Genomic DNA, 16,444 nt, shown 5'->3' with positions numbered 1-16,444 from the left:
ACAACAATTTGTAAATTCTACAAAAAAATATGATCAATTCAACATATTCTTACTGTTAAATTAACAGTGGTATTTGGTGAGGAGTTTTACAGTATATTGATGTAAATTACACACTGCTTCATTGTTTTTGTATTTACAGTTTTTTTATGTCATGATTTTACATAAATTCCCTGTTAATTCTACGGACATTTTTTACAGTGTACTGCTATTCAGATTCCACACATTAAATGGCTGATTAGCTGGCCATTGCATTTTATCTTTTGCAAACTGGTTTAAATACAACATTTATTGATGCTGAGTTTTGTGGAGTATTTGTGGCCTTAAAAAACAATATTTTATTTTTTATCCTGCAGTACAACACAGTTTTTTCCCCTAATGACTTGGTATGTTCTCTCCTTGTTTCTCTTGGCTATGAAAAACTGAGCATATCACTGTATTAGTGCAGCCCACAGACCTAAAGTAAACTATACTGGCAGTCGGTCACGTGGTACCGGAATCTGCGGCCGCCATTTTTGGCTACCCCAGACTTTACTCCAGACTTCGCACAGCAAACTGTTATTGCTGTGTAGCCTATAAAAAATCGGCATGCAATGTGAAAATCCCTCCGAAATTAAATAAAATACTGTTAAACAACTCACAGCTGAGTTAGTCTGGGGTAAGATGGCGTCCAGTTTCCACCTAGTGTTTAGAACAGGCGCTGCCAGTCTAGTTCATTTTAGGTCTGTGGTGCAGCCTTCATTCATTGTTTCTCCATTCATTGTTTTTATAGCACATTAATTGAACCAAAGCTGAAATAGAAAGAGTAAAGTACGCTACAATAAAATAAGTATATATGTCGCAAGTTGTATTAAGTCAAGTAGACTACAATAAAAAATAAAATGTAGATGTCTCAATAAGTATTCCAAACTGAGTTTTAAATTCACACAAAAAACTAGACCAAGAGCAATTTAAGCTTAGCCTACTTGCTAATGACAGCCATTCAGAGGCACATGAAATGGCTGGGCTATTAAAGCCATTGTGTGTGCATTCTGGCTTTTGGAAACTGGTTCAACCAGTTTTTGTTTTTGTAACTGACAAAGCTGCTACAGCAACACTTTGCAAATTCAATAGATTGCCATATAACTCATGAGTTAACGTACACAATGGCATATTATTGTAGCAGTGGACTGAAATTATTAATCTACAAAATATGCGGTATGCCTTTAAGACTGCCTCGCGTGTGTGTGATGTCACGTCCTGTAATAGCTATGGTTAGAGAGCTCATTGGAAATGAGAGGACAACTGGATGTTTATGTTTTTGCAGAGGTTTTTTTTTCCCCTGTACACTAACGAAAAGTCTAATGGCACAGCAATTCAGCATGCATCTATTTGAAAACATTTCACCTTACGCCTACAGCAAGATCAACTGAAGGTATGTCAATAGTACAGCCATTTATTTAGCATGTTAGCTACCATGATGCCATCCTTTATGGAAAGAATCAAACTCTGCACTACAGTGAATTGTTATTACTAGAGTAATGCTGTAGTGCAGAACAGAATTACTACAGTGTTAGTGCAGTAAATGCTATAGTTTGGATAAAAATAAACGGCATACTGCAACGGCTCTGTACTTTAATGCAGAGGGCAATTTCGTGGACAGGAAACACTGCCGTCCTGCCGCAAGAAAAAAATTTATTGTTTTCGCATAAGGGATATCTGCCTCTATATTTACTAGAATAAATGGTTGTTGTTGCAAACTTTATGCGGTAGGCTATGTGGGTAGAAAATAGAAATGTATTTTTAGAATGTGGTAGTTTTATATCATGAGAGGGTTCTATGGAAGTCATTTGTTAACATTTTACTATCTAAACGTTTGTATCGCAACGACCGCCCTCAGTTTGAAATGAACATAGACTGCTGATTGGCCACCAGGTTGCCTGACGTGGTGGGGGTGTGGCTGTGAAGATATGGATAATTGGGTTGATCGCAATGAACAGAATCAATTGCTGCTATCTTCGGATGCAGAGAGCACCTTTTGCTTCAACAGCTTCTACTTTGACAACAAAGCTTTGGATTCTACTTGACTACACGACTGGGATTCACTCTTGAAAAGGTAAGATTCATTTTATTGTGGTTAAAGGCTAGTTTATATACACTGTCTCAGGCTGGAGCTTCACTGGATGTGGTGCGCTACACTTAGTCAAGTTGAGTCAAAATACATGAAGTTGAAAAATAATGGGCTATTTTTAGAATGTTCTCTGTGCTGCCTTTTCTGGTGTAGCTAATTCCATTGATTATAGTTAAGACTTTAATATTATAGTAATAATACTATAATAGCTACTATAAAAGCTAATTCCATTGATTATAGTTAAGTCGTTGACTTAATGCATCCATTGTAGTCCCAGCCGCAGACACAAGTTGCCAACAAGTAATTGCAGAATATTATTTATATATATATATATATATATATATATATATATATATATATATATATATATATATATATATATAATATTCTGCAACAGACCATTCTTTTGTTACACATTTGTTTTGCTTTCCTGCTCGATTGAATGCAATGCTACTTTCATGTTTGTCTCACACATTCTTACCTCATCCCCAGTTTTAATCCTGTGTGTATTTTTGTCAAGTGCAAGTATGGTTGTAAACTGAAACACTGTGCTTAAATTTATGTTGTTGTTGTAATGTTGTATTTAAATTTTCCCCGCTTTTCATTGCAACAGGTACAGTGGTGCTTGAAAGTTTTGAACCCTTTAGAATTTTCTATATTTCTGTATAAAAATGACCTAAAACATCATCAGATTTTCACACAAGTCCTAAAAGTAGATAAAGAGAACCCAGTTAAACAAATGAGACAAAAATATTATACTTGGTCATTTATTTATTGAGGAAAATGATCCAATATTACATATCTGTGATTGGCAAAAGTATGTGAACCTTTGCTTTCAGTATCTGGTGTGACCCCCTTGTGCAGCAATAACTGCAACTAAACGTTTCCGGTAACTGTTGATCAGTCCTGCACACCGGCTTGGAGGAATTTTAGCCCATTCCTCCATACAGAACAGCTTCAACTCTGGGATGTTGGTGGGTTTCCTCACATGAACTGCTCGCTTCAGGTCCTTCCACAACATTTCTATTGGATTAAGGTCAGGACTTTGACTTGGCCATTCCAAAACATTAACTGTATTCTTGTTTAATCATTCTTTGGTAGAACAACTTGTGTGCTTAGGGTCGTTGTCTTGCTGCATGACCCACCTTCTCTTGAGATTCAGTTCATGGACAGATATCCTGACATTTTCCTTTAGAATTCACCGGTATAATTCAGAATTCATTGTTCCATCAATGATGGCAAGCCGTCCTGGCCCAGATGCAACAAAACAGGCCCAAACCATGATACTACCACCACCATGTTTCACAGATGGGATAAGGTTCTTATGCTGGAATGCAGTGTTTTCCTTTCTCCAAACATGAGGCTTCTCATTTCAACCAAAATGTTCTATTTTGGTCTCATCCTTCACAAAACATTTTTCCAATAGCTGTCTGGTTTGTCCATGTGATATTTAGCAAACTGCAGATGAGCAGCAATGTTCTTTTTGGAGAGCAGTGGCTTTCTCCTTGCAAGCCTGCCATGCACACCATTGTTGTTCACTGTTCTCCTGATGGTGGACTCATGAACATTAATATTAACCAACATGAGAGAGGCCTTCAGTTGCTTAGAAGTTACCCTGGGGTCCTTTGTGACCTCGCCGACTATTACACGCCTTGCTCTTGGAGTAATCTTTGTTGGTTGACCACTCCTGGGGAGGGTAACAATGGTCTTAAATTTCCTGCATTTGTACACAATCTGTCTGACTGTGGATTGGTGGAGTCCAAACTCTTTAGAGATGTTTTTGTAACCTTTTCCAGCCTGATGAGTATCAACAATGCTGTTTCTGAAGTCCTCAGAAATCTCCTTTGTTCGTACTATTATACACTTCCACAAACATGTGTTGTGAAGATCAGACTTTGATAGATCCCTGTTCTTTAAATAAAACAGGGTGCCCACTCACGCCTGATTGTCATCCCAACGATTGAAATCACCTAACTCTAATTTCACCTTCAAATTAACTATTAATCCTAGAGGTTCACATACTTTTGCCACTCACAGATATGTAATATTGGATCATTTTCCTCAATAAATAAATGACCAAGTAAAATATTTTTGTCTTATTTGTTTAACTGGGTTCTCTTTACCTACTTTTAGGACTTGTGTGACAATATGATGATGTTTTAGGTCATATTTATGCAGAAATATAGAAAATTCTAAAGGGTTCACAAACTTTCAAGCACCACTGTACATATTGTTTGCATGGTATTGCATTGCAGCCCATGAGTTCAAAGAGGTTGGCCAGACAGATCTACACAAAGGAATGGAAGAGGGCGTGGCGAGAGGTGTTGAATGTGCGAGCACTGGTGCGTGCCCAGCTGGATGCAGGAGATGCAGCAAACAGGGCAGAGGAGTCTGCGCGAGATGCAGCAAGCAGGGAAGAGCAGGCTGCGCGAGATGCAGCAAGGACAGGCCAGGCTCTGCAAGAAGCAGAGCAACAACATAATGGACCTCAACACATGCCAGAGATACAACCGGCGGAGATTGAAGAACAGCCTGAGTTCATGGCAGAGCCAACAAGTTCGGTCAGCAGCTCGGAGCAGGACAGCAGCAGTCCCTCAACCCATGTCAGTCCAGCACCCAGCTGTCGGACATTGGAAGAGTCGTACATTGAGGAACAAACATCATCCGACCCAGTTGAGGGTACATTTGCTTTGAATTTTATATTTACTATCTGATTACAAGTTCTTAACCAAGAAAGCAAACACTAACAATTTTCTTTTCAAGAACTTCAGGAATGACCCATGGCGAAGAGGAGGGGGCTTCAGGCATGGCTGCCGTAATAAGGCGTAAGTACTTCATACACACTTGTTGATGTTCACACAGGAAAAGTGTATTGGGTATAAAACTAAAATGAATTTCATCTCAATTCTACCTGTAGTCCTGGAGGAACGAAAGAGGCTCCTATTGAGGACGACGGATGACACAAAAAGAAGTAAGTACTATATACACACATTTTCACATATGACAAGTATATTATGTTCAAAAACTAAAATGAATTCTATCACAAATGTACCTAGCCATGGAAGAGCACATGGGGCGAATGACTAGGAGAATGGAGGCTATGGAGAGGAGGATGGAGGCTATGGAAAGGAGGATGGAGGGTATGGAGAGGAAGTCAGAGACATTGGAGGCTGCTGTGGTCTCGAACCCGCCTCAGCCTCCTCTGCAGGAAGATGTGCTGTTGGGCCTATGCAGCACAGTGGAGGAGCTGGAGGAGCTAGTCTGGCTCAACCAGAAAGAAGGAACCAAATGGTAATTAATTGGACATAATTATATATGAAATAAATTGTCATTGGTAATGTATTGATTTGGCTAATGAAAGTAGACCACATAAGCTCTCCAAATTCATTTTCATTGTATACTTATGTTTTTTTCTTGTTTTTGTTTGTTTTTTTGTAGAAACGTTTCCTTGAAAGCCTGGGAGGGGCGAATCCGGGGACAGCCATTCGTCGCATTCTACGCCAGGTGGCTACCAACAATGTCCTGGCGCAGTACAGCCTGAGGGGGAGGAGAGCAAAAAAGCCTTTCCAGAACTTAATCCTTTGCAAAATTATAACGGGTAAGTGTTCATACATTTTTCAAATCAGTGTTATGCCAAGTTTGACTGAGATTTAAATGTGTAACTTTTTTTTTACTTCTATTTGTAGAGGCCTGCATGCAGAACTTCCCTGGCAAGAAGGTAGCTGATATTGAGGAGTGCATTGGGCATGCACTGAAGTTTGCACCACACAGACGGTAAATTAAACTTAAGTCTTTTATCAATCGCTGAATATTCACAATAATTAAATAAAACGTTGGCACTAAGTTGGTGTTAAACGTTTTGTTTCTTATTCTTTTTAGGTCAGCTGGTCCTCAAGATTGAAGACGTACACCAACTTCTATGCACACGCACCCGTTTTTGGCATTTCTAAATTTTTTCTTATTTTTTGCCTTTATTGTATTTTATTAAGAAATAGTTTTCATAATTGTCTATAGTTGTCAGATGTTTTATAATGTATAATAATGTTGCACTGTGTTGCTGATGTCCTTACCAATGTTGTATTCTTGATATTTTTTTCTATTAAACTTTCTAGTCCTGCAACATTTTCCTGGTCATTCATCACTGCTTATATGTTCTGAAGTAAATAGTTGTCATGCAACCAAAACTTTTACAATGAATTACATACTACAGAAATATGACAACATTATGGTGAGGGAAAGAACATTGGGGGAACACTGAGGGAACCAAGCATGTAACCAACGAGGTTACTAGAATGTTGTAGGGGAACCTTGTGGGAACCAACACATAATAAACAAGGTTGGGGGAACATCAGGAGCACGTCTAGGGAACCAAACATGTAACCAACAAGGTTATAGGAACGATATGGAAACGTTGAGGGAACAAACATGACATGAACAAGGATAAAGGGACGGTGTGAGAACGGTGAGGGAACCAAATGGGAACCACATGAGTAACGTTCTGGGAACCAAAATTAAACTTTCCTGCCAACCAAGTGACAACCTAAACAGAATCAAAAATGACTTTCAGGGAACGTAGCCGGAACCAAATTGGAACCAAAGGCTCGTGTTCCAGGAACGTTCTGGGAACCAAAAATTGTTAGTAGGGATCTTTATTCAAAGAAAACCGAACATAACTAGATTTCCTACCTCACTTCTCAGTCACCCTCTCAGTCTCACACTTAGTTAACTTGGGACAAAAAGTCATAAGTTGTCTCACAGCGAGAAGTGACTACACTAGAGTATTACAGACTATGCGCAGTCCGGAGCCTTTTAACTTATGCGGCAAAATTACACAAAGCAACAAAGGCCACCAATGCCAGCAAAGGAAAAATGGCTGACCTGCTTTTGAGTCTTTTTGACCAGTCAGAACGCTGGATCAGCCAAGCTCTCGCAATGTCTCGTGAGACTGTGGCAAGAGGATCTCAAATCAAAGATGGCTCTGATTTCAAGTTTCAGCGCGGCATTTTACGTCTTTTCCAGTGCTAAATTTTCGTCTTTGTGGTAGGATTTACGCATCTTCAGTCACAAAATAAGCATATACTTGGTGTAAATTTATATCGGTACAGTACCGGTACTTCATGATCCGGTATTTTGGACCTGTACTGAATCGATTTTCATGGTACAGTACCGGTACACAGTACTGGTACGCAGCCCTAGTATAAAGATACAATCAAGTACATTCTAAAACGTGGATGTGTGCTCCAGTCCTGGTGCAATGCTGTGTATGACAGATGAGTATGGAGGGATCTAGTTGGAAGTGTCAGCTGTAAGATTGACTTTGACAGACAGGCTCTAAATGAGGAAAAGAGGCAAAAATGCCACGAAAAGGAAAGAAAGAGGACTGAACCTTAGAGACAATCAATACTTATTGTATTTATTGTGTCATGCCTGTGTCAGAGGACTGAACTCTAGAGACAATCAATACTTATTTTATTTATTGTGTGATACCCGTGTCTGGCGTGTGGCGTTGAATAAACCGGTAACTTAACCCTTTGATGCAAAACATGGGTCAAAAGTGACCCGGCTGAGTTTTTGTCTTCTATATCTTTGCAATAAATTAATTCCATCATTCAGTATTCAAGTTATTCCTCAATTAACTTGTTTGATCATCATACATCCTTATTTTATTTTTCCTTTCTTACTTTTTGAATAAAAACCCTTTTTGTATCACTACCCTTCTAATGCACAACATGGGTCAAAAACGACCTGCATTCATTTTCGAGGTTATTTCATGTATGGCTGAGTGTTTCTATGATCTACTTTTGAAATAAATTCATTTTGTCATTTACTTTTCCAAATATGCAGTAAATATCTTGTTTTTGTTTAGCACAAATCATCATTTTTATTTTTCCTTTCTTAAGTTATGAACAAGCACAGCTTTTGTAATTCTACATCAAGTTTACACACATGGGTCAGAACCGACCCGCATGCATTTACTCCAGCGTTTGGTGGGAACTGTGAATTGTGCTTGTGTCAGACATTTCACAGCTCAGCACGGCGCCCTTTGCCCATCTAACACATGTAAGTAATGTTTTTCAATTGTTCTAACATTACCTTAGAAAAAAAATTGATTATGTTACCTTGAGAGTGAGTAGATTACTTGTCAGAAAGTTACAAGTAATTACTATTAGCTACCGAGCTGTCGACATATTCTACTTTAGTTAGCTAATTTTATTGTAGTTGGCTTAGCTAACTACATAGTTAATAAATAAATAACTGGCCCCATTCACTGCTAAAGTAATTACTTGAAACAAATTATTATTATAGTATTAAGACATTTAATTTTAAATCACACTTGGATGACCCATGTGTAGTAATATAAAAAGTATTTTTGTTCATAAAGTAGGAAATAAAAAAAATAAATTAATGATTTGTGGGAATTAAAAACAAGATATTTAAAGAATACTTGGAATATTCAATCATAAAATAAATTGATTTCAAAAGATAGAGCAAAGAAAAACTCAGTCAGCATGAAATAACCTGGAAAACGAATGCGGGTCATTTTTGACCCATGTTGTGCATTAGAAGGGGTGTGCATATGTTTTGCATCAAAGGGTTAAATACACAATACAAGTTACATGTATTAATCTAAATGCAGGTAAAAAATGAGTGTTGTTGTTGTTGTTGTTGTTGTTGTGATGTAACCAAATGAAAGTCGCATCTTACCTGTCTATGCTTCTTGAAGGCCGATCTTGTAGCCAATTGTTTTGAAACAATCTGACTTTCAGTTCTTCATTCATTCATTCACTTCTTCCACGTAATGGTGAGATATTGCTGCTGAGGCAAAGTATATCCAGCGGAGAAAAAAAAAGCATATCCAGTGGAGAAATCTGACGACTGGTCCACTCATTCTCCATTTTCTCCATGCTGAGTACTCCGCCATTACTGTTCAGCTCACACTCCAGGAGAACTGGTGCAACTGAACCTACTTTCTTTTTCTTGTACTTTTCTTTTCCTTTAATTGTTGGTACTGCACCCTCTTTCAATACAGGCTTATAGGCAATGCTCCTCAACAGATCAGAGGTTTTGTATGAGTCATCAATAAAATATGCCCATGAATTTCTTGCAAAATACATCCAAATCTATGCAGTTTGAAAATTCTTGGGTCATGAATGCAACATAAATCCACCTTCTGTCGTGTTGCTGCACCCGCCAGCAACATATCTACATGGCATGGTGATAAATTAGCTCAAAATGGAAGATCAAAGTTGTAGTTAGCTTTGTGTTTTAGTATAGCGAAAATGGCAATGAGTCCGATAGCCTTCCTGCTGTGACATCACAGATGTCAAGGTCATTCACTCAGACTGCTACCTATATGAATAATTTTAATCGTAAAAATTACTCTATTAGATTTATCGTTAACGCTTAAAACTATTCATATGCCATTCTTGAGGTCTCAGGGCATTTATTAACAAAAAGTGAGGCTATGGTTCTGCGTATCTCCTTGAAGTTGAGCAGAGTTAAGTTCAGCCTATTGGTTTGGCCTTCCATGGCCCCTTGGTCAAATTAATTGCCCATCCCTGATTTAATGCATTGACTGTCATTTACACTCACAAAATTGCATTCTACTGTTTAAAGACTTTTAATTTAAGGCAGTTCTTCTGAATTGAATTAATTTATTTCTGTGATTTAGAGAATTGCTAATATATTTTGCCTTTACTTCCACCAACTCTGTTGGAGGAGGTTATATTTTTGCCTCCATTTGTTTGTTTGTTTGTTTGTTGTTCCCAACATAACTCAAAATGTAGTGACCAGGTTTTAATAAAATTTTGAGGAAAGGTGATCCATGGGTCAAGGGTCAACATGGGTCAACAAGCTGCAATGGGTGTCTTTTAAGACGAGAATGTGGGCATGGTTTTGCATCCATATATGGAGGAAGGAATTCATTATTCATATATTCCTGATATCATAAGATAACCTGGTCAGATTTGTTCCTTGTAAATACATTTTCTTTGCGAACAAGCTGCATTTTGCTCTTAAATGAGTTTCATGGTTTGAAGTAACATGGTGGATATTTTATTTTTAAAGAAAATTACTCTAAAATGTGGTTAAGTCACGACCATCCATGCTAACGATTTACCTAAATTATTATTATTATTATTATTATTATTATTATTATTATTGATTACTAATGTATGTTCAGTCTATTATTTGGGTAACAGCGTCATACTTTCAAAGTGGTCTTGTCAGATATTTTTCACAATATCATGGAAAATAAAGAAAGGAGACATTTCTCCGTAAAGACAGTTTTATGTTGCCCGGACTTGGAGCTGCTAGCCGTTAGCCTGCGGTCATATTATCTGCGGAGGGAGTTCAGTCACGTGATCACCATCTGTGTTTACATCCCTCCGAGGGCAGCCGCAGCCGCTGCATGTGAGAGGATTCACTCTGTCACAGCAAGGCTGCAGACACAGCACCCTGAGGCATTTATGATAATTTCTGGGGACTTTAATCATGCTACTTTGGACTCTACTTTGGCTGCTTTTTACCAGGCTGTGGATTGTCCAACAAGGAACAACAGGACAATTGACTTGCTGTATGCTAATGTGAGGGATGCATACAGAGTCACACCCCTCCCCCCACTAGGGAAGTCTGACCACAACCTGGTTCTTCTACAGCCGAAGTACACCCCCCTGGTTCAAAGGCAGCCTGCAACAACTAGCTCCATCAGGAGGTGGTCCCCTGAAATGGAAGATGCCCTCAGGGACTGTTATGACATCACGGACTGGGATGTGCTACTTAGCCCACACTGTGAGGACATAGAGGGGCTGACACATTGTCTGACAGATTACCTTAACTTCTGTGCAGACATGGGTGGGGTTTACATTAGACCGTATCAGCGGATCATCAGATTAACGTTTTTAAAACGATTAGTGTGCACACAGCAACGCCAATACACGATTTGCGTGCACACAGCAACGCCAATACACGGATACGCTCGGCTCCGCAGGTATCCTGCGCTCCAAATCACTCCGCCCTGAACAGCAAGTGCCCTCTGGAGGGTGCGCACTCCGGCCCTGCGCAGCTCACAGAGCGTGCGAGTGGAGCACACGAGCAGTGATTTCGGACTGAGCCGCTGTGTGTGTGATCTCAGTGCATGTCGGGCATGCGCGTCACTTACCACTTGCAAGTGGAAGGATGGCAAGCCTAAAGACAATCATAACTACACAATGGGCAGTATTTGCATCAGTATTTGCAGTATTTTCATACTTTTATACTCTTTAATGAAAGGTGATACAAGGCGGAAGTCCGCACCGTTTTTTCAGCAGTCGCGTCACATGACCAACGCCAGCGAATCAGGAAGGTGGATGTCACAGTGACGTTGTCCAATGACGACGCCAGCTAGAGCTCAGCACAGCGTATCTGCGTATCCGCATATTCTCAATGTTTACACAGCACCGGACCAGACACGATCTGGATTGAATACGTGGACCCTGGCGGATTCCCATTTCCCGGCGTTTCCAGGCATTTTAATGTAAACGGACAGTGCATCTGCGAAGAAAACGAGACAGATACGGTCTAATGTAAACTTGGCCATGGTCTCCCCCACTAAGGCCCTGTCCACACGGCAACGGATTCAGGTGACTCTGATACAATTGCTTATCGTTTAGGCCTGGCGTCCACACGGCACCGGCGTTTTGGGTGCCCAAAACGCAATCTTTTTGAGAACGGGTTCCAGAGTGGAAAGATCTGGCAACGTTGCCGTTGCGAAGTCATCTGGATGAGTAGAACGTATTTGTTTACGATAACGTCACAGCCACATGACCAGCCACATGACTCTCGCGCGCCTCATTCATAACAACAATGGCGGCCCCCATAGTAGTAGTATTTTCAGTGCTGCAGACACTGCTAAGTTTATTCGCATTATTGAGACAAAATTTAGAGGAGTTGCAGCGACTAGGCGAGCGGCGGAGATGCTTACACGGCCACACGCGTCAGATTCTTTTAAACCCGCCACGGCGTGTAACTAGACGGGCCAAAAGAAGAAGATTTTGGGTGAGACCGGGAAGAACCAGTAACTGGTGGGACAACTTCGTGAATGGTGTTGTCGTGGACGCAGAGTGGAGAGAGAACTTTCGGATGTCCAGAGCTTCACTTGTGGCCCTGAGCGAAGAACTTCGTCCTCATATTGAAGGCCAAACAACCAACATGAGAGAAGCGATTGGACCGTTAAAGAAGGTCGCTTGCATGCTGTACTACCTGAGCGACGAGGGAAGGCTACAGAAGACGGCTAACTCCTTCGGCCTGTCGCGGCAGGCTGTCTCCGTCGTCGTGAGGCAGACATGCAAAGCCATCGCTCTCCACCTCGGTCCGAAATATATCAAGCTGCCCTTCACAGAACCCAAGGCAGAGGAGCTTGTGTCTGGCTTTCACCATGTACATGGCATGCCACAGTGTTTGGGAGCAGTCGACGGGACCCACATTGAAATCAAGCAGCCATCATCCCACGCCATGGACTACATCAACAGAAAGGGTAAACATTCGTTAAATGTACAAGCAGTGTGTGATTACAAGTACAGATTTATGGATGTAGTTATAAAGTGGCCTGGCAGTACGCACGATGCACGAGTGTTTGCTAATTCAAAGATCAGCACCTACTTTAAAACCGGCAAGATTCCAGCATTGAAAAAGCCGATAGTGGATGATGAGGAACCCATCCCCATATTTCTCCTGGGTGACCCAGCCTATCCACTACTACCTTTCCTGATGAAAGAATATTCAAACGGTGGCTCCATGCCACAAGAGCAGTACTTTGGGTTATGTTTGTGTAGGGCACGCATGGTCATTGAGTGTGCTTTTGGTCGGCTGAAGGCCAGATTTGCATCCCTGAGAAGAGCAATGGACATTAACCTCAGTGACTTGCCCTATGTAATTTATGCCTGCTTTGCTCTCCACAACTACTGTGAAGAAAACAGTGAGACCATGGACGAACACTGTGTGGAGAGTGCTGTACAATGTGACCAGGAAGTACAGCCTTCCACACAAAGCAACAGTTACCCGACTGACTGTAATGAGACAGAGTGGAGAAGGGTCAGAAGAGTGATTACAAAGTTCCTTGACCCTTGAACAGTTTTTTTGTATGTACCACTGTAACTTCTGTTCACTGCTTTTTTAATGAACCAATCACTTTTGTATATAGAATTCTTTAGTGTGGATTTAGTAAACTGTGCGGGTGTTGTACATAGACAAGTGACTCACCATTTCTTGCCTGCTTTCTATTGGATAAGAATATTTTGAAATTGTTTACACATCAACCTGACTTACCTGCCAGACAGACAATTTACACCTGCTTTGATAAACAGAAAGTATAGCCTTCGACACAAAGCAACAGTTACCTGACTATAATGGAGGCAGAGGGGAAAAGAGTCAGAGGACCCTTCAACAGACTGTAATAACCACTGCATTGCATTCACTTTTGTATACTGCTTCTCTTTTAAATAAACAAGTAATTGAACCATTTCTTGAATTTCTTTTTTATTGGATAAGACTGATTTTCAAAATGTTCACACAATTTAAAAAGTTATATGAATTAAATAAAAATGCCTTAAGAAATGTTCACACAATTTAAAAAGTAATATGAATTAAATAAAAATTCTTTAAGAAATGTTCACACACAATTTAAAAAGTTATATGAATTAAATAAAAATGCTTTAAGAAATGTTCACACAATTTAAAAAGTAATATGAATTAAATAAAAATTCTTGAAGAAATGTTTATACACAATTTAAAAAGTTATATGAATTAAATAAAAATGCTTTAAGAAATGTTCACACACAATTTAAAAAAGTTATGAATTAAATAAAAATGCTTTAAGAAATGTTCACACACAATTTAAAAAAAGTTATATGAATTAAATAAAAATGCTTTAAGAAATGTTCACACAATAAGAAAAAAAAAGTTATAAAACTATGCACACTAATAAAACTACATAACAAATAAAATTAAACTAGCAGGCACAATGAGGCACTCCTCTTGCAGCAGTGCCCTTCTGTACGAGAAACCTGGAGCAGTGTGTGTACGTTGAGCGCTGTGTGGTGGGGTGTTGTGTGATGGTGTGTTGCTTGTAGTGGTGTGTAACGGTGTGTATGCATCTGCATGATGATGCGGTGTGTGCAGGTAAGGTGGTGCTGCATGGTGCGCTGGCATGTATGGCCTATACAGATGTGGAGCAGGGGCTTGTGGCTGTTGCTCTTGCACAAGTGTCTGTAGCAGTTCAAACCCATTCTTAATAGTGTTCGTGATGAGTTCAATGCTGTTGTTCGTCCGCTCCAGGTTCTCATTGGCACGCTTCTCCGACTCCTCCATGAGCTGCAGCATTCTCCTCTTAATCTGGAGATCCTCCTGCACGGCTGCATCCATTGGGGCCTTCCTCCTCAGCCTGTCCCCTCTGTGGCTTTCTAGTTTTGCCTTAAAAAACAAAAGGTTTATACATTTTAGAATGCATCACCAGTAGCAAACACTCCACAACACCACCCTAAAGCAGTTTGTATTTTTAAGCCCTGAAGAAGGCCTGGGGTGAGGCCGAAACATGTTGGCTTTTTAAAAGTTCAAAATGAACTAGCTATACTGAGTAAAAGCTTTTTATGGAAGAAGAACAGTGCCTTGGCCGTCCTTTATCCACTTGCAACACCCTAAAGCAACATGAGCATACTGAACGTTACACCGTGCCAGCTTTGAAGTAGCATAACATATAACTCACAGCAAGTAGGCCTTCAAGATTGAAATCATGAAACCATGTGCTTGCTTACCTGAAGCAAATTTCTCCGCCGGTTGACCTCTGCAGCAGACGGATTGGACACGGTGGAAGCCGAAGAAACCTCTAGCTCGACAGACGACCAGGGAGAATCAGATGTCGAGGAGGAGGAGGTCGAATCTTCCACCAAACTTTCCACCAAATCAGCACTCTCGATGCCCGATGGGATGCTGTCGGTTCCAGGCGAACCACCCCAGATCTCTTCACACAGTTCAAAGAATACAAAAACCACACGTCCGTGGCCACTCCGACGCCCAGAGTCGACGGCATGCCGGTATTTATTTCTAATACCCTTCAGCTTTGCAGCAATCTGGGCCTTTGAGATGCTGCTGGGGTCGTGAGGAAAGTCCTTCCCGGCAGCCATTTCCCCGGTGGTATATTGCTGCCGAAAGGCGAGCGTAATATCACCATACTTGGCCTGGCATGTTTCCCAGTCCACATTCTCCTGATATTTTGCGGTTTTGTAGTTCAGAGTCACTCGCAGGAGTAACTCCACCTCGTTATCAGTCCGAACAAGAGGGTTGGTTTTTTCTAGCGTGGTCGCAGCCATTTTCTTCTTGTTGTTGTGTGAAGGGAAGAAGAAGGGGTTTGTGCGCAAGCGTCCGTGTCAAGATTTTTTTATTCTATTTTTCTGGTGTCTTCGATGGGACCGTTACAGCGCACGTAGTGGTGTGGCATGTGTATTGCATCGTTTTCAGCAAGCGTTGCGTTGCCATATGGACCTGATATTCTACTGATCGTTGCCCATTTGGACGCGATATTTTTTTAAATAACATCTCGTTGCCGTTGTCATGTGGATGTGGCCTAAGACTGTACGGTGTTAGTTTTTTTTTTTTTCTTTTTTATCAGACATCTAATTTTTGGGTTTGTTTACCTGACATGTTTCGACGTACAACTTCCGTCTTCCTCAGAGTGTCACCGGATGTTAATTGGTGACGCATCTTTTATCAGCTGCTGTTTCTGCTGCTGTTTCTCGAGTGTACGGTGTTACCCTAATAACAAGCCATGGGTAACACAAGAAGTCAAAGCTGTCCTCAATGGGAAGAAGGCCGCCTTCAGGAGCGGGGATAGGGAGGCAATGAAAGCAGCACAGCAGGAGGTAAAACACTGCATGAGGGAAGCTAAGGACAGCTACAGGAGAAAGGTGGAGCAGAAGCTGAAGGAGAACAGCATGAGGGAGGTCTGGGAAGGTGTGAAAACCATCACAGGCCACAATACAAAGACCAGAGTCATTGAGGGGACAGTGGAGAGGGCGAATGAGTTGAATGACTTTTTCAATCAGTTCAACCAGCCCACGTCCCCCCCACCCTCTCCCTCACTGCAGCCATCTCTGCTTCTTCCCTCAACACTCCTCCCCCCAGTCACCACAGCAGCCCCCTCCTCCTCCCCCTCCTCCCCCACCTCAACACAGACTCCTCCATGCATTACTGCAGACCAGGTCAGAGGTCAACTGAGGAAGCTTCACCCCAGGAAAGCAGCAGGCCCGGACAAGTTGTGTCCCCAACTACTGAAGACCTGTGCTGCTGAACTGGGTGAACCACTTC

The 16,444-nt window shown here is 41.0% G+C and overlaps 2 protein-coding genes across 3 annotated transcripts; both read left to right on the top strand.

Moving 5' to 3' along the window:
- Window positions 1-976: 976 nt before the first annotated feature.
- Window positions 977-6,180, top strand: LOC132891128 (uncharacterized). Of its 2 annotated transcripts, none has more exons than XR_009655278.1 (9): window positions 977-1,411; window positions 1,912-2,092; window positions 4,363-4,786; window positions 4,871-4,932; window positions 5,025-5,078; window positions 5,164-5,398; window positions 5,546-5,705; window positions 5,794-5,881; window positions 5,987-6,180. XR_009655278.1 is itself a non-coding variant. In XM_060928591.1 (9 exons), coding segments are annotated over exons 3-7 (765 nt in total). In that variant the 5' UTR covers window positions 977-1,411; window positions 1,912-2,092; window positions 4,363-4,365; the 3' UTR covers window positions 5,547-5,705; window positions 5,794-5,881; window positions 5,987-6,180. The 2 variants fall into 2 exon arrangements, 1 of the variants encoding a protein (XP_060784574.1); XM_060928591.1 differs by having other exon boundaries at window positions 4,879-4,932.
- Window positions 6,181-12,226: 6,046 nt separating this feature from the next.
- Window positions 12,227-13,213, top strand: LOC132891414 (putative nuclease HARBI1). Its single transcript, XM_060928921.1, has one exon. It carries the CDS (start codon window positions 12,227-12,229, stop codon window positions 13,211-13,213), a length of 987 nt encoding a protein of 328 aa, XP_060784904.1.
- The last annotated feature ends 3,231 nt before the right edge of the window (window positions 13,214-16,444 follow it).

The sequence above is a fragment of the Neoarius graeffei genome, chromosome 9, assembly GCF_027579695.1.
Source record: "Neoarius graeffei isolate fNeoGra1 chromosome 9, fNeoGra1.pri, whole genome shotgun sequence".
NCBI classification, from domain to species: Eukaryota; Metazoa; Chordata; class Actinopteri; order Siluriformes; family Ariidae; genus Neoarius; species Neoarius graeffei.
The sequence above is the reverse complement of the archived record's forward strand: the minus strand, read 5'-3'. Positions and strand labels throughout refer to the sequence as shown.